At 41.4% G+C, this 26382-nt stretch overlaps 2 protein-coding genes across 7 annotated transcripts in view; one reads left to right on the forward strand and one right to left on the reverse strand.

Annotated features, from left to right (window-relative positions):
- Positions 1–6763, forward strand: part of TMEM178A (transmembrane protein 178A) — a 56411-nt gene extending 49648 nt beyond the window's left edge. For 3 of the 4 annotated variants that reach the window (XM_064364022.1, XM_012450645.3, XM_012450648.3), the window contains one exon: positions 5575–6535. In XM_064364022.1, the coding sequence (XP_064220092.1) occupies positions 5575–5816 (242 nt within the window). In that variant the 3' untranslated portion in view covers positions 5817–6535. Of the gene's footprint in view, positions 1–5574 lie in introns of all 4 variants that reach the window. The other variant, XM_021670784.2, reaches the window with a different exon arrangement.
- A 17061-nt stretch (positions 6764–23824) lies between these two features.
- THUMPD2 (THUMP domain containing 2) overlaps positions 23825–26382 on the reverse strand; it is a 44440-nt gene continuing 41882 nt past the window's right edge. For all 3 annotated transcript variants that reach the window (XM_012450640.3, XM_012450638.3, XM_012450639.3), the window contains one exon: positions 23825–24833. In XM_012450640.3, the coding sequence (XP_012306063.2) occupies positions 24509–24833 (325 nt within the window). In that variant the 3' untranslated portion in view covers positions 23825–24508. The remainder of the gene's footprint in view (positions 24834–26382) is intronic.

Consider the following 26382-nt stretch of genomic DNA (forward strand, 5'->3'; position numbering starts at 1 on the left):
CTGTGCCTTGAGTGGCCAATTGGAAGATCACACACAGTGTGAAACACTCCCTTCGTGACAGCAGAGACAGAGGAGACAGTCCAGGCAGCCCTAGCAGAGCTCCAGGGACAGTTAACACCTACCCTCACTGGCTTATTGGTTCTTTTGTTTCAATGAATCCAAATAAAAAAAGAAGACTCCGCCATAGCAGGTGTATTGAATTATCTAGATTATCCATTGATTACGTCCTGAAACTACAGGTCCATGATACTTTTTCTATATCTGTGGGGGCCAGATGTGTTTTGTAATTCAGGATTTTAAAAAGTTTATTTTAGAAGAGTAACATGGTACATATATCCTGTGTTTTTTTAACACCCTCAGCAAGGTCTGGGGTGGCATCTTGACATCAAATACTTAACATTTCTGTAGCTAAACATATGAATATTCACATTAGATGGGATCAATAAGAACTAGAATAGCCTATGTCAGACCAGGCCAGGATTTGCCACTAAAAAGATTGCTTCAGTCTTTCAGAAAAGATCGGATACTTTTGGGATTTAGGAATTGCATTTTGTGCGTGTGTGTCTAAGAGTTTGTTTCCCTCTGTTAGGTCTGGCAGTCAGTTAGGACAATATAGGAATGGCTTTTTGAGTAATCTGTGTGAAAACTAGCATGAGGCATCTGATGGAAGACCAAAGAGGCCAGAACGATGGGCAGGCCATCTTTCCAATGAGTAGGGGGAAAAAAAATCAATGTTTATGCCTTTGGGTGTTGTAGCTACATTATTTATCAAGCAGGCTAAACAGGGTGAAGCAACTTCCACTCCTTTCAGCCTTATAAGCATATTAAAAAACGGTGGTCAAAAGAATGGGCCCCATGACCCTAATTATATCTTACCAGCCGGCACCATGATTTTAGGGTAAGAAATTAGGTTGATGATGTTGGGATGGTAGCATAAGTTTACTTCTGTCCTGATCTGAAAATATCCCTTCTAGCCTTGTAATTCTGTGATATTGTGGTTTCTTCTAATTAGGAATATTGGCAGAAAACCTTTTAATATTTTATAAGAAAAGTAGCTGCATGCAGGGCTTGTCAGGAAACCAGTAATTTATTCACTTTTTTGAAGATGCTGTCAGCACTAGTCAGGACTGAGCTCGGGACTCAAGAACCTCTCTCTTTCTCTGGGGGCCGCTGGCTGGCTGAAGATTATCAGCTAGGCAGGGGAGAAGTGTAAAGGAAGGGAAAGCCTCAGAATGGAGGAGAAGCCACCTTTGTCCCCATGGAGCTTCAGGAAGGACCATTAGAGTTAAACTTTCTGAATGCAGAGGTAATACCTTATTAATCCTTCCATACTCCTTTCACATACCTTGCATTAATTAGATTGGCCCATGAAAATGCAGCATTATCAGAAATAATTTGCTACATAGGTAATCCCTACTTGGGGTAATTTGCGATGAACTGTTAAGTTGGTAGAACTCAATGTATTGGAGAATTCAGTTTTGTTCAGATTTTCTTGACTCCATGTGCTCACCTCTGTTGGACCCCACACAGAACTTATGGGAAGTCTAAGAGATCTCTACGGCCTTTTCCTGAGATGCAGCCAGGAAAGTGGAGTGGAAAGAATGCTTGAGGCTCCTGACCACATCAGTGTTGAACCGAGTCCAGCTGTGACCAAAGAAAGCTCACGAAACTAAACTATCTCTAATATACCAGAACTAGGTTTGGGACATGGTAGATACTCGATAAATAATTGTTGAATAACTTATTGAATAACACTTAAAATAGTACAATCTTGCTAAAATCTATAAAAAAGCTAAAAGTATGCTTTATCATGAGTACACACACACACACGCACGCACGCATGCACACATGTGCAGTGTTATGGGCTGAGTTGTGTACCCCCAAATACATTTGTTGGTATCTTTGTCTCCTACCTCAGAATGTGACAATATTTGAAAATAGAGTCTTTAAAGAAAAAATTAAGTTAAAATGAAGTGATACGGATGGGCCCTAACCCAAATGACTGGTGTCCTTATAAGAAGAGGAGACTTGGTTGTGGTGACAGAGGAGAGATTGTGTGAAGACACAGGGAGAAATGGCCATTGACAAGCCAAGGAGAGAGTCCTCAGTTTAAAAAGCCAATCCCGCTGACACCTTGATCTTAGACTGTAGCCTCTAGAATGGTGAGAAAATAAATTGCTGTTGTTTAAGCCACCCCCAGTCTGTGGTACTTTGTTACAGCAACTCTGACAAACTCATACCTATGAGTACTATAAGATGTGCATATGAAACCTAAAATAGAATTCTACACTCTCAACACTGACCTAAAACTATTAACCCAGCTACAGTAAGAATGCTTTTATCATTTCAAACAACCTTTTTCTTGATGTCTTTGAATTTAGAATTTTTCTGTTTTGTTTTTAAAAATGTCTTGAATGGGTTAGGTTTCGTTTACAAAAGCTTGTTGGAAAAGTTGGAAACAATGCTTTGTCTCCTCTTAGTACATTTCCTTGTGATCACCTCACTCCTGCCCATCTCACAAATCATAGCGGTGGCAGCTATATATGTGCAAACATTCTTAGAAATGTGAGGCTCTGAAAGGAAGAGCTCCTAGGTAAGCTTTTCTTGTCACTCTTTCCTGCCCTGCTTTCATCTCACTAAGAACAACTTCGAGAGCACTTTGGAAGGAGAAGAGGTGTTACAGAAGAGCCAGCTATAGGGGCCTTTGTGGGAAGGGGGATGGACAGAGAGGGGACATATTTGTGGGCAGATAAGTCTTCTCTCCACCATGCTCAGCTGACTAAATAAAGGCAACAAGAAATAGAACAAGTCTGAATCAAAGTTTGATGCATGCCCTGTTCCAAAAAAACTTAACTGGCATAGAGATGCCACTTAAATTAATACAAATAAATAAAGTAAGACAAAGGGACAGTCAGGTTTCCAAAGCAACATGGATCCAAGAGTGAAATTAGAAGCAAAAAGCAGGCCATGAAATTCCATACTTTTGCTCATGGTTGGCTATAGATTTAGCTTTAGGGAGCTTCAGTGCTCTGGCAACTTGGACAAAGAAAAATTCTGTTAGTGACATCATTCACAGTGTCCATGAGGTATGCACAAATCAATTCCCCAGGAAAAGCACAACTTTCATGACATTGAGGGCAGAGAGAAATCATTCTGGTTAAATCCTCAGAATAGATTGTTTCTTGTCATTATTTTCTATTCAGTATGAACTGGTGGTGTAATGATAGTATTCATGTCATCAAAAGCAATTTTATGGGGTTGGCAGGGGAGAGGAGGTAACAAAATAAATGTTAAGTGTAAAATCAAAGGGAGTATATACAGAAAGATAAGTACATTGGACATTCCATTTTCATTTAATTGCTAAGCTGAGTACTAGATTCACTAGGAAGTTTTAATAAATATTCTTGTTTCATGTCGCATTTTGGAATAAAAGAATCACAGAATCACAGAAATTTGATACTTTTAGGGACTTCAGTAACTAAGTCTCCCATTCTTTTTTCCCTAGATGAAGAAACCAAGGCTCAGAGAGGTTAGGAAATTTCAAGTTTGCATAGTGTTTAGCAGAGCTGGAAACTAGAATACTTATTTCTCACACCCCACCCAATGCATTTGGACATCAAAGGACGCTTAAAGTCTAGGTTTGAACTCAAGCTTTCCTAGGTCATTAAAACCGCGTTACTTGTAAAAATGCTTGCTTTTAGGCATTCAGCTGTGTGCAAACCACTAAATGCAGAATAAAGTTGTTTTTCCTGTGAAGAGGTCATTGTTCTATTATTCTATTTTACTTGTTGATGCTTCAAAGATTATTTTTTCTAACTGCCTATTGTTCTATTACCAGTATTTATTAAAAAGGCCTTGTTATATATAAAAACTGCCTTTGTTTTGGTGCCAGTGAAAACATTTGTGTAGATGTAAGAACATTTGCTTTTCACAAGGTTTGAGAAAAGTCGAGGATTCTTTTTTGAGTGGTCCATTACTTTATGAGAGAATTATTTCCATCTTGATTTTTCTCTTTGAGAACTCAAAGTGATATGTTTCCTACAGTAAATTGGAGCAGGAAGTCAGAAGAAAAGATTTTATCGTTTTTAGTAAAACAGAATCACTTTAGAGTTTAAGTGCAGCATTAAGCAAAGAGTAGAAAATATAAAATTATCTCAGATCAAGTGTTCTTTTAATTTAGAACCTTTATTTTCTAAATGCACATTTGGAAAAAGATTCAGGCAGTGTGCTCTTACGTGATTTACATGGAGGCAGAATTCTAACACTTTAAAGATGGCATTAAGGTGACCTTCCTTTCCTCCAAATTGCTGCCTGCTATGAATTTGTTTTTCTGTTAGTGTTTCTAATCTTCAAAGCTATAGGTTAAAAAAGAGTGGTGGGTTGGGGGCAGGGGGCTTTGGGATGGAGGTCAGGGAGGTAATTTGCTACTTTTAGCTCTCTCTTTTCAGTTTCAAAATCTGTGTCTCTGTTTCCAGTGGAGATGATACATGTAACCCTAAGGATGCCAAAGGAATTTTCTAATAAATGCTGTCTCTGTTGTACACAGGGATAAACCAGACTATGAAGAAGAGATGTGTAGGATTCAGAACAGAACTGGACATTCTGATGCTTGATTGGGTGCCAGTTTCTGTTTTTATTACTCGTCACATTCTGATCCTCTGCACATCCAAAAGGAGCATCTTGAGGGTTCATTGTGGTGGAATAGAAGCACCTATATCCACATGACATGAGCACTAAAAATCCTGTGTTTGGGGCTTAGGCATTTTTAAAATCAGTTCCGCTTTTAGTGTTGCAGAAGGAAAATTACCCACACATGCATTGGTCTAAAAAGCAAACTTCTGGGTCTGTCCATTTTCCTATGTTGCTCCAATTGCCTCCATTTTGAGTGGTTAACGTGGATGATCTCCTTACTCAGCTATTTTACAGCAGTTCCAAATTGCTGGACTTAATTTTTACTATTTAAAAGCATTCATTCATTGAAAAAACTCCATTTGTTGAGGCCCTGGTATATGTCAGACTTTGTGCCTTAACAAAAATGATTTAGCCACTTGTGTAAGTTCATCTAAAGTATTATTTAAGACAACATGATAAATATTTATGATGTTAATTAAAAAAGAAAGCGGATTTTGTATAATGATTACATACAGTATGTGTGTGAAATTTGGTGGAGAGCAAGGGAAAATGAAAACTATTTTGTGCTCAATTTGAGTGATTGTAGGAGTTTTTGTCTTAAAAATAGATCTTTCATTAAATTGTTTTTAAGAATAAAAAAATTTTTTTTAATTCTTAAAAAAATACATACCATTCAAATTAGATAATTCTGAATAATTCAAGTTACCAGAATTTTTCTTTTTCATTTCTCCATCTCCAATCCCTAGTGTAGGGTCTGGCACACAGAAGTTTTGCCAATGTGTGTCGAATGAATTAATTCAAGTAAAGGAATTATGGATCATTCGCAAATTTGGAGTGACTGCTTCACTGGCTGACCTGATTTTCATAAAGACCTGTCTGGCATTTGCCTTGTAATAGGCAAAACTGTAACTAATCATTCTGTTCTCTTTGTATTATTTATAGGGATATTTTGCACCATTTCCCTCTGCACTTATGCCGCCAGTATCTCTTATGATTTGAACCGGCTCCCGAAGCTCATTTATAGCCTGCCTGCTGATGTGGAACATGGTTACAGCTGGTCCATCTTTTGTGCCTGGTGCAGTTTAGGCTTTATTGTGGCAGCTGGAGGTCTCTGCATTGCTTACCCGTTTATTAGCCGGACCAAGATTGCACAGCTAAAGTCTGGCAGAGACTCCACGGTATGACTGTCTGCACCAGGCCTGTCCACGGCGCGGGTGACTCCTGAGGGGAACGGTGTGGAGTTCAGGATTCCAAGCACAAAGCAGTCTTTTACATTCCAACCTGTTGCCTGCCAGCCCTTTCTGGATTACTGATAGAAAATCATGCAAAACCTCCCAACCTTTCTAAGGACAAGACTACTGTGGATTCAAGTGCTTTATTGACTATTTATGCTTTGACTGTGAGAATAGGGAGCAGTGCCATGGGACATTTCTAGGTATAGAGAAAGAAGAAACTGCAATGGAAAAATTTGTATGATTTCCATTTATTTCAGAAAGTTTGTATATAACAATTACCTGAGAGTCATTTCTATTTGCAGAAGGGTACGTAACAAAGCAAGTATAATTTTCTTGTCATTGTATCATGCTTGTTAAATTTTAATGCAGCCTCTTCAGAACTTGTCTTGATGGTGTCTTATTGTGTCAGCACCAAATATTTGTGCATTATTTGTGGATGTTCCTTGTCACAGGAAGATTCTTCTTCTGTTGCCTTATTGTTTTTTTTAATTGAAGTCTCTTCTCTGTCTTTGTACTGGAATCGAAATAAGATAAACAGAACAAACGTGCTCAAGAGCTAACTCGTGACACTATGCAGTATTGTTTGAAGACCTATCTGTTGTTCAACCTCTGTCTCTTTATGTTAACTGGATTTCTGCATTAAATGACTGCCCTCTTGTTAATCTGGGTATGTTTTCCTATGTCGTTTAGCTGTGTCAACAGGTCTCCCTCGCCAGAAGGACAGATGAAAACTGTTGTTTTAATAAGACTCTTATTAAGACTTAGTAATTGCTTCATTTCAGTTAGGTTGGGTGTTATTATTTCTCTTTTGTAGCCAACACACACTTGCTATTGACAAAAGATGTCATTTTCAAACTTCTTTTTAAACCTTACTATATAAAATTTTCTTCTCTTTCTCGTTCTGTTTTTCTTTTATTCCCCTCTCTCTCCCTCTTCCTCCCCTGTTTATCATCTGCCTGGTATTTAATCCAGTCAGAAGGATACATGGTCTCTGTTCTTATTCTTGGACCTCCTTGAACTGTGATTTTCAGCCTTGGCTGCTTAATAGAATCACCTGGTGAGGTCTTCAGCTGTACCTGAACTGGGCCTCACCCCGACCAATTAACGCAGAAGGGCCACAGCTGGGCCTAGGTGATCTGCTACACAGCTGTGATTGAGAGCCACTTGCCTGGGGCAAAACTGTAGTTATCTCCTTAGCTACTAACAAAGCAACTAACTTACAGTAGCACTCACTCTGTGCCAGTAACTGGGCTGTGGTGTTATTTCACTTGGTCCTCTCAGAAGCTATATCAGGTAAGTGCTGTTATTTTATGTTACTTATAATCTGAGGATCAGACTGAAAACATTTGCTTCGTTTATTTTCTCAATGCTTTGTCTTTGAGTGGGTTTGGGACAACAGTTAAAATTCTTTCATTGTGTTCTGTTATCTTTCAGCGGAGGGGGTGGGCACTCGCCAACGTCTAAGCTTTTCTTTTTAACTCCAACCCGTATCCCCAATTCTACACACAATGTGGGCTAAAGATGCCCTGTAAAATAGAAGACGCCATGTCCAGAAGTAAGACACTGCGTCAGATTTTAATTTCATAAGATTTTGTTTCTTTATAAAAACAGATTTAGTACTCATAAAAGGAAAATGATCATCTACTTCCAAAGAATAGAGTCTGATTTCCAAGTGACAGTGTCCACATATTGTCGTGTAAGGGCCGAAAGGGGCTGGATGATGCAGTGACCACACAAGCTCTGGCTCTGTGGCTCCAGGCACAGCACAGGCTTGTGAGTATATTCACTGGCACTGTCTCAGGCTTTTTAATATACTGGTCCCTCTGGATGAGATCAGAGACGTATAGAAAGGGGCAATTATTTTCGCTTACTATGTGGGAAATTCTCAAAGCAGGAGAGCTCTTTCTTTGAAGTCTTCTTTAAAGATCTCCATAGAAGATGTCAAGACTCTCGGACATTTATATTCCAACCAACAAAGCAGTGTCTGAGTGAATAACTTTTGAAGTTTCAGAGAAGTTTCCTAGGGGTTTGAGGTGAGAATGGAAGAAAGCCTCGTGGTGGCAGGCGGTTGAAGGGTTCACACACCAGAAAGATTTGCCCAGAAGCCAGGGGAGTTCACTTAGGATTCAAACGAGTGCTGGCAAGGAGTGAAGGCTCCCTGCTTTCCAGCCAAAGTGAGCTCGAAGCAACCAACGTGCCAGGTCAAGGTTCCTCGCTTTCTACTTACTGTCACGGAAGTGTGGGCAAATGTTGCCAGTGCTGGGCGTTTGGCCCTGAGTCCTTGGGCTTCTCTTAGGAGTTTTTTCTTAACTGGCTTGTGAGTGAAGGATGATTGAAATGATTGCACAGTACTGTGCGGGACAGAATAATTTATTGAGATCCTCTGTGTGTTCCCCTATGTTCTCTCTGTCCACCACACCCCTTTTTAACAGCCTCATCCTTGGTTTATTTGCCATATTAAAACCAGTGTTATCCATTCTGGGGAAACCCTCCCCCATCTTTCAAGGGCAACCATGGACCGTGATAGTCAAGATTTCCCAGGATACGGGAAACCTCCACAGAACATAATAGCCCCCATAAAGTTTCTTATATATTCAACAAATGTTTACTGTGAATGGCTATTACGTGCTCATATTCTAGCACTTGTGAAACATTAATGAAGCAAAACTAAGATTCTTGCCCTGGTAAAGCTTATGTTCTAGAAAAATGCAGTGAAGGACAAGTAAAAAAAATTAAGGTTACCCTTTTTGGCCGTAAATGGTTTTATAAATCAGGTATTAAAGTCATTTAGTTATTAAAATCAGTGTCTTTTAAATTACATTCCCATTGGCTGTGCATTTCATACTTCACAACATGCTCATTATTTGACTCTAGCCCTGGCAAAATAAAAAATCACTTAACTTTTTTTTGCAAGCGGGGTGGTGCCTCTTAAAGATTTCTTATTCAAAATTGAAGTCTGAGAATGGCAAAACTGTGCCCCCCAGGTAAGCTAGAGGGAATGAAAACCTGGGAACCTGGGACTCAGGTAAATGGAGGCCCACGAGCTCAAGATAAACCTCCTGATGGAGGCAGTGCAGCTGGGATGCTCGTGCTGCCTGGGCACCCCTCCCATCCAGGTCTTTGCTCAGGCTCTTTCCTCTACTGGGGACACCCACTCCTCTGCCTGGCTTATTCTGACTTTTCCTTGTGTCTCAGCTTCAACACAATACTCCCGGATACTTCTCAAATATGCTGCACTGCTTCAGCCCTTTTCCTGAACAGTTACCCTCTGCATGTGAGTTGCCTGGGACCCCTTCACCAGATCGTAGACTCTTGAAAGGAGGAACCTGTGCCTTGTCCTGTGCTCAGCCCACCCAGTGCCTGGTACACAGTAGGTGCTCTTGAATCTTTGTGGAATCAATAAATGGATGCAGAGTCACAGATAAACTCTTTTCTTCTCTGGACAGAGCTGACTCCCTTATCACCAATTTTAGGGAGCTCATAAAAAAAATAGTAGTGTGATGAGGCTAAATGGAAAGATAATATAGCTTGGCAAGCAAGGAAGCCTTATTAGAATAATTAAAGGGACTATTAACCCAAACCAACCTAGACATAACTTAAACTGTGTTATGAACTAACTACTATGGAACATTTATTTGATGGCTCAAACATTATTAAGTTAGTAACCTCAATATGGTTCTACACCTCAATTTAAAGCGTTCGCATTTACGTGCATGTGTGTTTTAAATCTCTAATTGGAATACTGAAAGAAATGCTTCAGGAATGACTTCCTTTGAATGCAAATAGCTATCCTGACCAAGAACACATTTAAATTGCATGTGAATATCTCTGGGGCCTTGCCCTTTGACTGGAAGAAGAGGAAGTTTTCTCTGCTGCATGCAGGACAACCATAGATGCTTGGAGATGCTCAGGGCACCCAATTGCATGCTGGGAATTTGGCTTGCAATACATTTTCCTCTTATTATGCAACCTGTAATTTTGCCAGGCATCAAAGTAAGATTTCTAATTGTCCTAAAACATTAGAATATGTCTGCCTGGAGCCTCTGTAAGAGGAAAACAGATTGGCTGGCTATAAAATCTCATTTTTTCTGTTTTTATTTCCAATTTCTTTCTCCCCTTCAGCATTCACTGTAAAATATTACCTACTACTGTAAGGTCTTTGGCTACGCTTGGTTTCTCTCAGGTCTCTAAGTGAATGTTTTGCAGAGAGGAAGGAGACAGGACCAGGGATTTGGAGCAGAAAAAGCAAGGGAACAGTGGTGCAGATGAGGTTGCCAAGATGATAGGCAGAGCCCTGCTGGCTGCAGGAAAGAGTCTGGGATTTACTCGGGCAATAGAAAACAAATGGCCTAAAAAAGGACAATGATGTGATCCGATTTCCACTTTAGGACTATCAGCTGGCCAGGTGCGGTAGCTCGCGCCTGTAATTCCAGTGCTTTGAAAGGCTGAGGTGAGAGAACTTCTTGAGCTCAAGCATTCAAGACTAGTCTGGGCAAATAGTGAGATCCTGTCTCTATAAAAACATTTTAAAAATTAGCCATGAGTGTGGTGGTACATGCCTGTAGTCTTAGCTACTCGGCAGGCTGGGGCAGGAGGATTGCTTGAGTCTAGAAGTTTGAGGCTGCAGTGAGACCACTGCACAGCACTCCAGCCTCGGTGAGAGTGAGACCAGCCAAAAAAAGAAAAGATTCAGTGTTGCCACTGTTGCTGGATGAAGAATGGATTTAAAGGGGCACAACTGGAGGTGAAGAAGCCAGTTAGGAATGAGGATGTTGCACAGGAACCCAGGAAACAAAATGTGCCTGATGGAGAGGGTGGTGATGAAAATGCAGAGGAGTGGGTGGATATATTTAGAAATGGAATTGATTTACTGGTAAGTTACATGAAGGTGGGGAAAGGAGGGAAGCTATCAAGGATGACACCTAAAGAATTTGTAGAGTTAGGCTACTTACTAAGGAAACTGCTTCTTGTATCGAAAAGGAGATAATTTGGGGAACAAGGGAAAAAGAAAAAGTTACTAAGTTTTATGGTTAACTCAGGGTAGCATTTATTTAATGGAGACTGGAATTGAAACTTGTAGTTGAGAAAATAGTTCAATGGCCCAAATGCTCCTTCTTGCTAATTGAGCCAGCTGCCAGCCGATTCCTCTCTGATTTCTAGTTATTCTCCAGAAGTTGTGTGTATCAGGCTCGAAAATAGGATTCAGTTTGAGTGGGAACCTGGTCAGTTAGTGGTGGCTGGGAAGATTTCAAACCAGGCACAAGGGGAAAAGATGTAGTGTTTGTGATGAATGGGAAAGGCAGATGTCACGTATTGGCCATCCGCAGTTTAAATCACACTGGATGGACTATTGGTCTGCTTCAGGGAAGCATTTCCCTTTGTTTGGAGTTCAGTGAGAAATTCAGAGAATAAACTCCCACATCTTAGGGCAGATGTTCCTGATGCAAGACCATTGTCCCAGTGAAGTGCTTATCCTGGTTGGTCCCGAGTCTGACCAGGCCACTGCCTTGAGTGTGGGTGTGAGGATGGATGAACTGTACCCTCAGGTTCATCAGGAAGTGTTCTAAATCAGGACCTTAGAGGTAAATTCACTCAATATCTGGCTAAATATGAAGTGGCATCCTCTGGGGATTCTGGAAAGGGCAGGGAAGCCTTGCTATAGTAAGTGTGCATGGAGGCTCTGCGGGATTCTACACAAAGGGCCTGGGCTCCCTTGACTGTGCTCCCAGAACACAGTCACGGCTCAGGGCATTTCATTCTTGCATCATAAAACGCCTTTTATGTCCATCCTCATAGCTTTGCTGGTCAGTCAGGTTGATTGTGATGAACACATAAATACTTGCTTTAGCAAGTTGGCCATGCCTGATCTGAACTATACTCAGCCGTGGCTTCAGTGGGCTTCACGTTCATTCCCCACAGGTAAAACACGTTGTGCTTACATATTGGTTGAATCTGTGAATCACAAGAGTTTAAAATGAACCTAAAGACCTGAATACATTGTTGACGTTTTCTCATTTCTCCTCTAAGCCATGCTTTGCCATTTGTTAGCTCTGGACTCTGTTGGTTGCCAAAAAAATAAATAGATACATAAGTAAATAAATAAAGCACTTAATTCGAAGAGGATGGCAGTGGAGCCATATTATTGTCAACTTCTAAGTCTCCTTCATTCTTGTCAATACTAGACATAAATAAGAAGTTGCAAAGAAAACCCGGATCCTCAAAAGCTTCTCCTGTGCCGTTTTTTTGGCATTGATGAGACTGAGTCCTTGAGTGTGGGACTGCCTCAGTATCTCCTCAGTGACTGTGTCAGGCTGCGTCTTTTATATACTATATCTTGTTATTATTTGCCCGTACTTTATGGGTAGAGAGGCAAAGGCTCGCAGAGTTAAGTAACCTTCCCTAAGTTACTAACCAAGGTTTAGTTTCCAGCTTGCTCACTCCAAAGTCCTTCCACCTTCCTGCACAGCGTCCATGTCACCTACCCAAGACCCAGTAGCATATCCATAGTGCATTTCTAACCCTATCTGAGCTGACTGTCCACATTCTAGATAGGTTCACATTCCCCTGCATTTTCCAAGGGTCCCTTTGGAAGTTACTGCTCTGTAGTTTTTAATCAAGCTTCTATATTTCTACGCCAGGGCACACACTGCACTTCGTAATTCTGTAAAGAATGCCAGACCTATTTTTGTAAACACAGAACCTCTCCTTACATGACTGACCTTCAAGAGATCCGGTAGTCTGCAGTAGCCTAAAGGTATGACAGCAATTTTAATTACCTTGTTGGCACTTCCCCCAGAGAACATTATGAGAAATTCCCATGTCACTAGGGCTGCTCAAAGATTTATATTGGAGTGGGTAGGTCCTCCTTACTTTGTCCTGTGATAGCATCCCTGATGGTGATTTTTAAATTATTAGATGAAAGTAATTATTTCAACAAAAAAGGAGGCTATCTAGCCTTATGGTTAGAGGTACGATAGCAACTCAAAGACTCGTGAATTTCCGTCCTTGCTCCCTGACTGTCTTGATGTGTGGCCCTGTACGTCAATCATATCTCTGAATCTCTCTGGAGACATCCATGAACTAATGTGTTTTCCAGGAAGGCTGGCAATAACCACACATTTAAGAAGCCTGAAAAACACTTTGAACACCTCTAAAAACTTGTATTTCCTCTATCCAAGTTAAATGTGAACTAATTTAAAAAACATATTAAGTTACACTAACAATAAAATAAAGCCATCTGATGTTGAGTCAAAACAAGGAAACCTTCCAAGGTTTTTATTACATCTGAAGGAAAGCACAGTACTTCATTTAGTGTTTTCCCTTTGAGAGATTGGTTGCTGTGCAGTAACTTAGAAAACACCCCAGAACCAAACCAAAACACACCTCAAGACAGCCTTGGAGGCATATGGAAATGACGATGATCATCCCTCTTTACAACAGAGGAACAGATTCTGAGCATTAACCCAAGATCTCTCAGCCAGTTTCCGGCAGAAGGTTCACCTCCCCAGCAAAGGAGGGAGCTAGATCTTGAGGTCAGCATGTCCAAGTAGGTATCTGTATTCCTGCAAACACGTGTACGGAGCCTCTGCTTTACAGGCTTCTGTGATGACAATGGTAAATCGCTATCAGGCCAACATATTTCTCAAATAAAAAGTACTCGGGAATTGAAACTAAACCAACTGTGAAAGGTAATCTGGGGAGATAACGCACATGATTAATGCAATTGATGTATTGACTCAAGGGATGAACCAGTTCTTAAAGAATTCTCCAAATAAAGTAACAGTTTAAAGAGCGTTCACAGGAGTAGGGGAGTGGTTTTTCAAGAGAAGTGAAATGAAAATGAGGAAAGGCTTGAGGGTGAGCTGGAGGGCGAGTCACGTGGAGCCACGCGGGGTGGGATGGGTAAGTGGCCCTCTCCTCAGAACCCTATTCAAAAAGCTCCCCTAAAACCAGTTCCTTTGAGGAGCCCGATGAGTAAGAATACAATGAGTGAAGATGAAATTCAGTACAACTTCATTATTTTTTAAAGCAATCAGCCTGTGGGTCTGTGATACGCCTACATAATCAAGAAAGGTGTCAGAAAATGTCAAGCTTTTACCCAGTGACGATTGAGGAGCTGGTTCTGTGTTACATGATTCCATACATTCCGATATCATAAAGGGGAAAAAAATCTTCCTTCAGAGAAAGACAATTTGTTCTTGTTTCCTTTGTGACACTGGAATGCGTGGATTTGGCCAGTGTGAGGGGAACGTTGGTTCAGCATTCTGGACCTTTCTGGCTCTGTTCACTTGGTTGGCAGATGGCCATGAAAAGTAACTTGTTTGGGAGGTCAGTGGGATGTGGAGGAAATGCCAATAAATGTGTGCTGAAGGAATGAGGGAATAAATGAATGACATCACCAAGATGGTGCTCCCTTGAAGCAGACTTGCTGCCTCACAGCCTCTATCTCAAGGTTACTTTTCTCTTGTTGTTCTCAGGCTTAACTTAAGATTGTAGATTCAAACACTTTGTGGTCTCTTTAGGAGCAGGCCCACAGTGGCAAAATGGTTCTGGGGCCTCAGCGAAAATAGGGACATCTCAATCCTGTGGAACAAAGGCACATGGTGGAATGAATGACCAGTTGTGTTCACTTGCTGGTTCATGTGTTCTTTCATTTGTCACATCTGTATAGAGTGCCTAGTATGTGCCAGAGACTGAAGTGCAGGGAATACACAGTGAATATATCAAACAAAGCTGCCGCCTTCAAGAAGCTGCCATTGTAAGGTGACAAAGGAAGAGGGGAAAAAAGTCTTCCTTCAGGGAAAGACAATTTTTTTTTTCTTTTGTGTCTGTCTCAGAGAGACAGACAGTAATAAAACATGACTTGTGTAGTAGGTGGTGGTGATATGTGCTATGAACGAAAAATGAGGTGGTTAGGAGAATAGAGTGATAAGGGTGAGGGGATGGCCAGTTAGGGAAGCCAGCGAGGGCCTCTCTGATAAGGGAACATTTGCCCAGAGAGCCCGAGCAATGCAGGTGTCTGGAGGAATATCCAGGGTGAGTAGACAGCAGGTACAGAGGCCTGGGATGGGAATGAGCTTTGCATGTAGCCAGAGCAGCAAAAGGAAGAATGACAGGGAGAGCGCTGAGATGAAGTAAGAGGGAAAACAGGCTCCCCAGCACCTTTGAACACCTTTCCAATAAAACCCAAGACTTCGAGTTTCATTCTCAGTAAAATGGAAAGTCAGTGGAGGATTTAAAACATAAGAGTGATATAATCTGATTTACAGAAAAACAGACGAAATGCCTTTGGCCAGTGAGAAAGTTTTCCCTGGTTCCCATGTTAATACCCAGAGGTCAGTACTGGGCGTTTGGGTCTCTCTGGCAAAATACATGGTTAATGTGCCTACTCTTCCAAGGTGAAGTCAATCTCACATAGTGTGGAGATACCAAGGGGAAGAGTCACAAAAAGGCAGCTAGCAGGCTGGCCCAAAAATGGTCGAAACAATGTGTAAGGCTTGGGGGTGGGTAAGGAAGGGCCCTGGAGTAATTGCTGTCATTTATTTCATCTTGAGCTGGCAGTTACTCACTGAAGAAACTTAATGAAAACTGACAATATTAAATGATTGTGGCATTCAGATGGCAAAATTACACTTCAAATCTCCTGACTCTCTTGAACATAATACATTCATGGAATTTAAAATAAAAAGCTGAGCTCTTCATGCACATTTTGAGTTGTTTCTTTAAATTTCCAACAATCCATAACTTTTCTCTCAAATGTTTTCCTGTAGTCAGCTCATTTTTCTCTCTCTTCCAAGGTTTTCCAGAGAGTGGTTTCCCTCCATTTCCAAAGGTCAAGGATATTCCTCTGTCTCATAAGCCCAGGCGTCTGGCTGGCGTCCTCTCGTTCCTGCCCACATCTCTTTCAGTGAGCTGTCATAGCAGCCTTTCAGGAAGGGCCAGTTTACCAAGGAACATTCCCAGAACCTGACATGTAGCAAATACTCACTAAATGCCTAGTAGCTAAGTAAATAAAGGAGCAAATGAATAAATGAATAAATAAAAGATTTGAAAAGGCTACAACACTATGGGAAAATATAAGCATGCCTAAAAAAAACTCACCTGGATTTCTTAATTAGCAAGATTCCTCCGAGAATCTGCATCTCACTTAATTTTAGTCCAAGGGCTTTCTTGCATAGCTCTCTGAACAGACATATTTACTTAATATCTATGTGAACATTTCTTCTCAAACTTCAATTTCTTTTGAATCCCTAATGAGACTTAGCTTTCTAGGTTACATAGGAAGTCGGTGTCTCCCTGGACAGCTGTCTGCCTCTTGAAAGGTTTCTGAGTGTCCCTTTGATTCACTGTTCTCAGATCTACAGGCATTTATTTATTCCCTCCTACCAGGAGTTAGTTCAATTTAGTTAAAAAAATATTAATTGTTCTTGTCTGGGCCACACCCTGTGCCCTATTCTGGAGGAGGAAAAAATACTGTAAAATAGTACTCCGTTTATCTGACATCCTCAAATTGTCATAGATTTTCAAAAAGCTTTATAGTTGTGTGCATTTAATATTAGAGATATTTTAGCAGAAACTAAAATCATGATTTGATTCTGCAAAGTACACTGAGATCATTAGAATCGCTGCCTCTTATGATCTATACCACCGTCACTCGCTTCAAGTCAAGAAATGCATTTTTTTAACCTATCGTTTGTTGCATTTTGATCACACAGTCCACCCCACACGTGTTTTCTCTTCTCCTAAAGATGTATGTAAGGCTTAGGCAGATGATGGCAGAGACTGTATTATTCAAAATCTTTGGGAGGCCAAAACATTAAAAGTGATTTTGGGGAGGGGGTGCCAAATACTGATAAAATAGACACCTAGAAAATATGGTAAAAGAAAAGGTGCAAAACATTTGGAGAGACTCCACTGGGAGTGGGATGTGCCGTGCCTGCAGGGCAGGAGAGTACTTCAGTAACCTTGGCGTGTGGCATGGGGCCCCCAGTTGCAATCAGCAGAATAACTCTAGGTTGTTCAGCAGAAAAGGAATTCATTAAAAAAAATTAGAACACTCAAGAGGGCCGGAAAATTAATCTAGTGACCTACACAACCAGGAACACCATCCAAACCATACAACAGGATGGTAGTTTCAAAGGTCCACTGCCACCCCTGCTGGGCATCCACACCATAGCTTGCACCATGGACGTTGAACCCTGAATGCTGTCCTCTGCACCAGCTAGCCCCTGAGGCCAGATGCTTCTGCTGCCCCTCCCCAAGAAAGTGGATTCCATGGTGACTGGTTCCTCTGCATAGCTCACATCTGAATCCAGTTATCATATGTCAGGATCTGGCCTCTGTTCTACCTATAATGTAGGTTGGAAAAGCTCATGTTCTGGTTTCTGCCTTGGAGAGGTAGGACTCAAACACTGGAAAATATGATAATTTACCACTTCGATGAACATTTTGGATACCCAATATCAATATCTGTTCTTAATTTGATATTTAAACTTCCTCCAAACAGCCAACATTCGCATGTAAAATGTGCAGCTGTACTTTACACAAAAACCTGCTCATCCTCTTGCCTTCTGACAAGGGTAAACATATCCACGTCAGGAACATGATTTCTGGGTGGCTTCCACTTCTCTGCTAGTTCCCTTTGACATTCTGTAAGTTAGGATTTAAATTGTGGGATAGAACTCTTAAATTGGGAGGGAGTTGAAAGTCATCTTACTCTTAGCCAACAGGAGATACTGGTGGATATTCTCTTCTTTTGCCCCTTGAGCAAGCAATTCTGGGTTGCATTCTGCATAGATCTTCAGAGGGCTCCTCCAGGATCAGATCCCAGCTTCTCGCAGTGGTGATCAGCTCAACAGTCCATCCTTGGATTACTTTTTTCCCTGTTTCTTTTTTACTCCTTCTAGTCCCTAACTCCCAAAATAAATTACAAGAAAATCTTTGTATCATCTCAGGTCTTGGTAAAACCTAGGTTAACACTGGGTTCTAGACGTACCTCTCTCTGATTACTAGGAGCAAACACTCCAGCCCACATAGTTAAACCTGTTTGTGTGTTTCTGTCCAGTGGAATCAAGAACTCAAAATAATTGGGTGGCAATCTTACCTCTTAATTCAATGGCTTCTTGTGTTTGCTGACAGAAAAACATCCTCTCTTGGGAACTATTTTGAAAGGAGTAGGGTTTCCATGGATGACCCTGGGTGCTCAGAGTGGATTAAATGGACAATGAGCAGCTGAAAATTTGGAGGCACCTCTTAGAAAAAGGGGCTGACTACATTCAAGTTCAGATTCCCATACAACTCGTGGTTTTCCCCTTGCCTCTCCTGGCAGGGAGACTATAACATATCATGTGTCCCCAAGATCACTACGTCCTTTCAGTTTCCCAGGTGCAGGGCAGCTGGCTTTCTAGACAATTCCTGTAAAGAGCTCATAGACCAAATTCAGACTGCTGGCACCAAGAAGCTTATGCATTCCCCTACTGAGCTGCTTTCTCATGGTTGCCCTGTAAGAAAGAAGACCCATAGGCTGGTGGCAGTAGCGGTGCTGGTGGTGTGGTCATTTGTCCTAATAGAACTGATCTTTCCATGAGATGATGGAGAGACCAATGGATGGTATGGAATATGTCTTGACTTTCTGTGCAATAGGTGACAGCACTGAAAGTTCCCACCTGGAACAAGAGGCATCGAAACGTCTAAGCCAGGGAGCCCAGATGCTCTAGTGATAAGATGCAAACATTTTAACAGGGTAATTAGGAGTGATATAGTAACAGGTACCATTCTCATTTCCAGCTCTTGGTCTCTTTATTCTGACTATGAGAGAAACAGTACCATCTGTCGGCTGTTGGTTCATAGCACCCAGAGTAACCTGTATGTAGGTATCTCATCTTCTCAAGGAGTTATCTTCCTGCTGGCACAATAACTGAGTGTTCAGTAGGCCATTCCATCATGCCATAAGGCCTTGTGCGTCAGGTTATGGAATACATGGTAAGACAAGAAACCCTACGAGCCTCAGTCTCGTCTCACTCTCATCCCTGTAAAATGAGCTCTTTAGTGAGAAGCACTGTGACAAGGAAATGAATGATAGTGAATAAGGCGATGTGTTAAGTTCATGGAAGGTGTTGTTGGCATAAAGAATCCAAATCCAGAGTAAATAGTTATTCCAGTGAGGACAAGTTATTGCCCTCTTCACAAGGGGAGGGCCTTCAATATAATTCCCCTCCTGTTTGTGGTTGTTTTAGTCCATTTAGTGTTGCTATAATAGAATACTTGAGACTGGTTAGTTTATGAAGAAGAGTTGTTTATTGAGCCCATGATTCTGCAGGCTGAGAAGTTCAAAACGTAGTGTCCCATCTGGTCAGTTCCTGGTGAGGGCCACATGCTGGGTCAAAATATGGCAGAGAAGCAGAAAAGTGAGTGGGTATGTGCAAAGAGAGCAAGAGAATGTCTAGGAAGTGGAACTTGCTTTTACAACAACCAATCTCTGGTAACTAGTCCTGGGAGAATGAACTAGCTCCCTCAAGAGGGTATTGATCCATTTGTGAGGGATCTACAGACTGGACCCAAATACCTCTATTAAGCCCAACCTCCTAACACTAACATGTTGGGGATCAAATTTCAGTGTGAGTTTCCAGGAGGACAAACTGAAACCATAGCAGTAGTGTTATAAGTCTCAGGGTTGGTCACTGCTGCTGGAAATTAATCAGCAGTAGCAGTAGCCACATCACCTTGGCGAGAAGTCCTTGTTGGGCCAGTGCATTGTTTCTGTCTGTCTCTGCAGCCATTGTCTCTGGGGCCACAGAGCAAGTAGCAGGATGGCTGGGGAAAGGGTAGGGCATTGGGCAGGCAATCTTCTAAGTACATATTTAGAACCTCCTACACAGTAGGGGCTCTTGTGACCATTCCAGTGGGTCACAAATATTCATCTATATTGGCGACTAGTATAAGATGTCCATCCACATTCCTCTTCCCAAGACCTTCTTTCATGTCCCTGACCATCCATCTAAACTGTCACTCATGAGGATGACATGGTGAGGTTCTGTCTCTCAGGCCATTTCTCCTTTCAGGCAAAGTGTATATTGTGGACCACTCCAAGTTCTGCTCCCTGAGAGGATATCCTTTCCCCACTGTCTTTCACCCTGAGTGAGGCTGCAACGAAATTTCCACAGGTGCCAGCAAAATTTGCAGAGTCATCTGTAAGCCATATTTGACTTTTTTTCTCCTTGGTGAACTGCTCAATGGGGATTCCCCATGAGACCATGGCTATGACGTGGAGTGAGCATGGCAGGAAGCACACCGAGAGGATAAAGCACTGACTGCCCCTGCAGCTCCAGTGCAGTCAGCCATGTGAAGCTCAGTGCTGATATATACCACTCCCGCCTGATGAGGATGTGCTGCTGGGTTGGGTCCATGCGACTTCTGGCTTGGTGTGTCATCACTTCAAGATGGACAGCTTAGGTCACATGGTCACCTAGTGTCCCATGGTCAAGCCCTCAGAAGCAAGCCCCAATAGCAAGTCAAGAATTATTTCCAAAAGGAGAATAATTACTTGTCTAAGAGAGCTTGGCTTTGCTCCAAAAGCTAAGCAGCTGCAGCTGTGCTTCCTCTACTGGGGTCTGCTGCAGGCTCCACACATCCTCCAGGTCTGCCCCAGTTGCTCTGAGCACCATCAGATCTCCTGGGTCTAAGGGCATTAGGGAGCTGCATACTGTATGGCTGGTCCAACTGGAGAGTCAACTCTTGCCTAGGCCTCCATTAATAATAGTAAATGAGTCAGAACAGCAAATACAAAGCTCATGTTTAGATGCTAGAGAGTTCCATCAACATCTGTGCCTTCGTGGTGGCACTAACATCGGCAGCTCCTACAAATATATGGTATTGCCTTTGTCTGTTTTGGTAGGAAGGGGGAAGCTAAGGAGTGTGACATTAGCCCTTGCAAAAATCTATACTCTTACTCCATGGATCAGAAAGCCAGTATGGGTATTCTGCAATTGCTGAGGTTAGCTATTCCAGCTATAGACTCAGACACTGGGTAAGTTACCGGATGGTTTTTCACTGAGAAAGTTGAAGTAGTTGAAAGAGAACTTCCACAGTCTACCACCACCACATCCGCCCACCTTCCAGCATCTGCTCCCACTTATAATCTGTTCTCTTACAACACGTGTTTCTGTAATGGGCATTAAATCGAATATTGCTAAGTAAGGAGATGATGTCACTCTAATGTGGAAATTGGGTTGGTTCATATGTGATTTTTTTCTCCTTAGCATATTAATGTTGTGTGTCACCAGACAGGAGCAGCTGAATACGAAGGATGCCAGTGGAATGAGCTGAACGAACAAGGTGCGGAATAAGGCACTTTACATGACGTCCATAATCACAGGCTTTTTCTAGTTCATCTTGGCTGCAGGTTCTGCCGTGGCCGGGCAGACAGTGCCTGTTGTGTAACTCAGCATCTCCTTACCCTTCTTTATTTATGCCCAAGTCTACCAAGGTGCCTGTGCCCTTTTCTTGGAAAGGTGAAGTCCTTTATGATATTTTTGTTAGGAATATAATGTCTTAATGGTACCAATATTTTTACTAAGATTGGTGTTTCTGTTAGTGTTCAGGTTGCAAAACTGGATGTTTGCAATGGTTTGCCCCAACCAGAACTTACATTTTGTTCATAAAATATTTTTAGTGCATAAATTTGAGAATGAAAAAAATTTTAGGAGCATACTTATACTATAGCTGAAATGTCTGTATGCTGTCTTCCCACCTGTAATCGTGAACACGTGATTGTGTTCCTTTCTAAAGCTAATTCCTCCAATTGTGGACTAAATTTTATCCTCTTATTCAAGGACATCACTCTAGCACTTGTCCCTGTTTTCCTATTTCATCATCCTTTCATCTCTCCTGGAATTCTCTTTAACATAAAAAAATGCTGCTGCTTCTCCCAACAAATCATTCTCTTGCTTCCACATCCTTACCAATCTACTACTCCTATTTCTTTTCTCACCTGTTTTGCAAAACTACTTGTAAGAACTATCTATGCTCACTCTCTCCAGCTCTTTTCCTATTTTCTCTTAAGCTCACTGCAGTCTGGTTTAGCTCCCTTCCATGGCACCGAAAGACCCACGGTCAAGGTCATGAATGACCCCCTCACTGCTAAAGCCAATGGTCAATTTTCAGTTCTTACCTTATTTGGTCAGTTAGCAGCATTTATAGGATTAAATACTCCTCCTCTATACCCTTTGTTCATGTTTTCCAGGCAATCACACTAGGTTTTCTTTCTGTTTCACTAGTTGTTTCATCTCAGTCTTCTTTGCAGATTCCTCTTCTCCTCCCAACCTCTCTGTATTGGAGGAATTCAGGGCTCAGACCTGGTCTTTTTCTCCTATTCTCAATCCTTTGGTGATCCCATCCAGTTACATGCCATCTAAATACTGAAAATTCCCAAATATGTATCTCCAGAGCAGACCTTTTGCTTAAACTGCAGACTCACATATTCAATTGCCTAATCAACATCTCTACTTCGTTTAATGTATATTTCAAAATTAGCAAGTCTAAAACTGTCTAGCAAGTCTAAACAAGATCTGCTAGTTTAGACTGTCTAGACTAGTCTAAATTAGACTGTCTAGACTAGCAAGTCCAAAACAGAACTTCTGATACTTCCCACCAAACCTGCACCCTCTGCAGCCTTTCCTCTCTTAGTTGATGACAACTCTTATTGTTGCAGGTTCTTGGCCAAAAATCTTCAGTCATTCCTGTCTCCTCTCCATTTATCATACCTCACATCTAACACATCAGCAGATCCTTCTGGTTCTATTTTCAAAATACATCCAGAATCCACGTGCCTCCTACCATCTCTGTTACCATCCTGGGGAAAGCTGCCATTTTCTTTTGCCTGAATTATTGCAAAAAACTCCTAACTGATCGCTTTCACTTTTCCCTTCCTACAATCAATTTGCAATATAGCAGCTACAGTATCCTTTAAACATATGTTAGATGACATCACCGAGTCACAACTCTTTCAGTGGTTCTGAGTAAAAACTAAAGCCCTTAAAATAGTCTTTAAGGCCCCATCTGATCTAATATACCACCTCTACCTGCCATCCATTACCTTGTTAACCTAATCTCTCATCTTCTATCTACTGTATCCACTACATGCCAGGAGTACCTCTCTTCTCCCTTAAGTTGTGTTAATCAAAAATATCCACAGACATTAACGTATGTCTTCTGAGGACCAAAAATTTCCCCTGGCTGAGACCTCTGCTTTAACCCAAGGAGTAAGGACTACAGGAACCTTGCTTTTTCTTTGAGTTGTCAAGTTCTATCAAAAGTGGATAGCCCTCCCCATAGTGCTTGTATTCCGCAGGTTTTTAGTGTTTTCCAGAGCATCAGGTAAACACAGGCATCATCAACTGTTTCACCATCACATGCCATACACTTTCTATAATACTAGCTGTAGCCTCACTGCCTTTAACCCAACCAGGCCAGATAATGAATAATGAATTCACATTATTGGGGGCTTCTTGCTTGAAACCCCTCAGAATATCAATCTCCATTATCAGGGGCCCAGCTGTTAACAACACAACCAATTTGCTTAGTTTTAGCAAAAATAAAATGTATTAAAGATTAGTAGGTAGGTCTTAGAATTTTCTAGGAAGGCCACAGAGAGAAGCTTAGTGGTGGCTATGCAGCCAAGAGCACTGCTGAAACCTCAGGATTTGGAATATTCTGGTGAAGACCTCTCTGTGCTGCTGTTGGGCACAAATGCCATAGCTTGCACGTGAGTGCACCTAATACCAGGGGTCCAATTACCACACCCTGGCTGGAAAACAGATTTTATGGCTTCTGCTTCAGAGAGGTGATTCACAGGGTGGAAAATTTCCCAAACATAGGAAAGTTGTTCAAATGCTACTAAAGCTGCCAATAAGTTGAACAATTATATCAGACTATTGAAAAAAATTAAACCAGAGCATATATGTTCCTCAACTTACTGTTTCTTTTTCTCAGGAGTGAACATAAGAAACACACTGAATTTCTACAAATAAGGGTGAGGTGACAATCTATGAATGCTTTTAGGAAAAAAGCACATTTCATTTTCCATCATGCTGAAGGATACTGGCTTAATTCAGTTGTCATTCTCACTAATGATTTATATAATAAACACATAAAATGTATTGCAAATACAAATTATTTTCATTCCATTGGAGAAGAAAATTACAGGCTCAAAAATCAAGTTTAATATCAAAAGAAATTACATATAAAGGTTTTTACATGTTCAAAAAACGGATAGTTAAAATATCCCAATCTGGTGTTGATGGTGATACACTTAGGTGAACCCCTGAAAACTTTTATTTTGAAGTTGAAGTTTTTGCTCAGAAACTGGGCAGAACAGATCTTTTCACATTCTGACAGAATGTGAATATAAAACTTAAGTCCAAAAAATATTTAGTAACTTTTTTTTTTGTCAAAAACATTAAGCACTTTAAAGTATAAAGCAGAAACTCTTACCAAGCACATGTACCCATCAGCCACACCTCCTGTTTTTGGGGGAATCTGGTTACTTGGAGCTCTGTGGGTGCTATATGAATCCTAGAGACAGCAAACTTCTGCTGTACAGCTAACTTACAAGGGCCTGACCCTGGCTGATGGTGGCAAGCCTGCTACAGTCCAGAAGAGTGCGACTTCTTATATTTACATATGAACGCATCTGTCTTTCCAAGGCTAACTTTGTAGCATTCCACTGGGACCAAGGAGCCAAATGGTGACATTTTGTCTAAGAACTCATGGTTACTGGCTTTGAATGAAGTTGACACTGTCTTGGATGCACTAGTTTTTTCTTGAGGAATCAAGCACTTTTTAATTCCAGGTTCATCTGTGTGACTGTCCTTGGAATTGAAAGGGATACTGCTCTCTTTATAATCTGTAAGGCGCCTGTGGTGATCTTCACTAAGCAACAATACAATGGTTCCACCAACATGAAGCACTCTGTAACAAAAAAAAAATGGTAATTGCTATATTTCTTCCTTTCCAGACAACAAACAATCCCACTTCATTGAAAACATTCCGTGTTTTTAATTTGAAATTTAATTTTACTCATTTAAATACAAGGATTTTTGATAATTAGGTAGTATCTTCTATAATGCATATTCATTATAGTAATTATAAAATCCCTAGTACAAATCTGCTTTAATTATCTATTTTTACTCTACTTAACAGGAAAGCCTGAAAGTAAATTGTAGTCACAGTCTAATAAATGATTGTACAAAGGAAAAGGCGAATGACAGAATCCTAAAGACTGCATGTATTAAAAGCGGTAGGCTGATGGCAGAAGAAAGTTAACAGGAAAGAGTTAGGACACGAACAAAGAAATGGCAAAGGAAAAATCAGAAAAAGAAGGGCAGATCTTGAAATGTCAGCTTTTTGAGGAGAAGGCATTTACTCAATCATCAAAGTCTGTGTAGCACTTACGTGGAGAAAGTGATGAAAACACTTGCCTGTGTCCTGTGGCACAGTCCTGTAAGTTGCCAAGAGATCACTGAACATCTCTTTGGGAGAGAAAGTCAAGTAAAGGGTGTGAAAATGCCACAATCAAGGCAAGCATGAGGGCCTTGGGAACATGAGGTGGATCCTAAACCCAGGCATGGGAGAGAGGGGAGAAGTTTCCAGAGGAAGACAAGCAGGAATGAGCCAGGCAAAGTGACAGCAAGCGGCTGCAGCAAGGGAGGGTGCTGGGAGCAGAAAAAGCAGCAAAGACCGGAGGAAGTGGAGAGGAGGCAGCTCTGAAAGCAGCTCAGTGGGTGGGTGAGTCAGAGCAGGTGGGAGGCAGAGGGAGGAGAGGAGTAAGGAGATCAGCTTGGAACGTGCTGATACACCTAAGGAACACGTAAGTGTGGATTCCACCAGACAGCTGGATACATAGCCAGGAGGAAAGAGAAAGACCAGGCCTTGAGGTAAAGAAAGAGTAAATGGTAGCTAAAGCTGTAATGGTGGATGGGATCACCTAGGGTGGCAGTACAGGGTGTGAAGAGAAAGTGGGACAAGGAACAGAGATTTCACATTTAAAAGTGACAGAAGACCCATGAAATAGACATCCTAAGAGAAAATCTGGACAACAATGATGTCAAGGAAGCCAAAGAAGTACAGTTTCAAGAAGGAAATGGTCTCAACAGTGTCATATGCTATAGGGTCGGTGTGTAATCCCAACATTTTGGAAGGCTGAGGCAGGAGGATTGCTTGAGCCCAGGAGTTTGAGGCTAGCCTAGGCAACATGGCAAAACCCCGTCTCTACCAAAAAAATACAAAAATCAACCAGGTGTGGTGGGGTGTGCCTGTAGTCCCAGCTACTTGGGAGGCTTGGGTGGGAGGATTGCTTGAGACCAGGGGGCAGAGGTTGCAGTGAGCTGAGACTGCACCACTGCACTCTAACCTGGGCAACAGCGAGAGACCTTGTCTTTTAAATAAAATAAATAAAAAAATAAATACAATAAAATAACAAATGCTATAGGACTAATAGGTGATCAGGATGATGAGAAAT

Source organism: Aotus nancymaae, unplaced genomic scaffold (genome assembly GCF_030222135.1).
Source record: "Aotus nancymaae isolate 86718 unplaced genomic scaffold, 86718_ANA_hifiasm-v0.15.2.pri h1tg000057l, whole genome shotgun sequence".
Taxonomy (NCBI): domain Eukaryota; kingdom Metazoa; phylum Chordata; class Mammalia; order Primates; family Aotidae; genus Aotus; species Aotus nancymaae.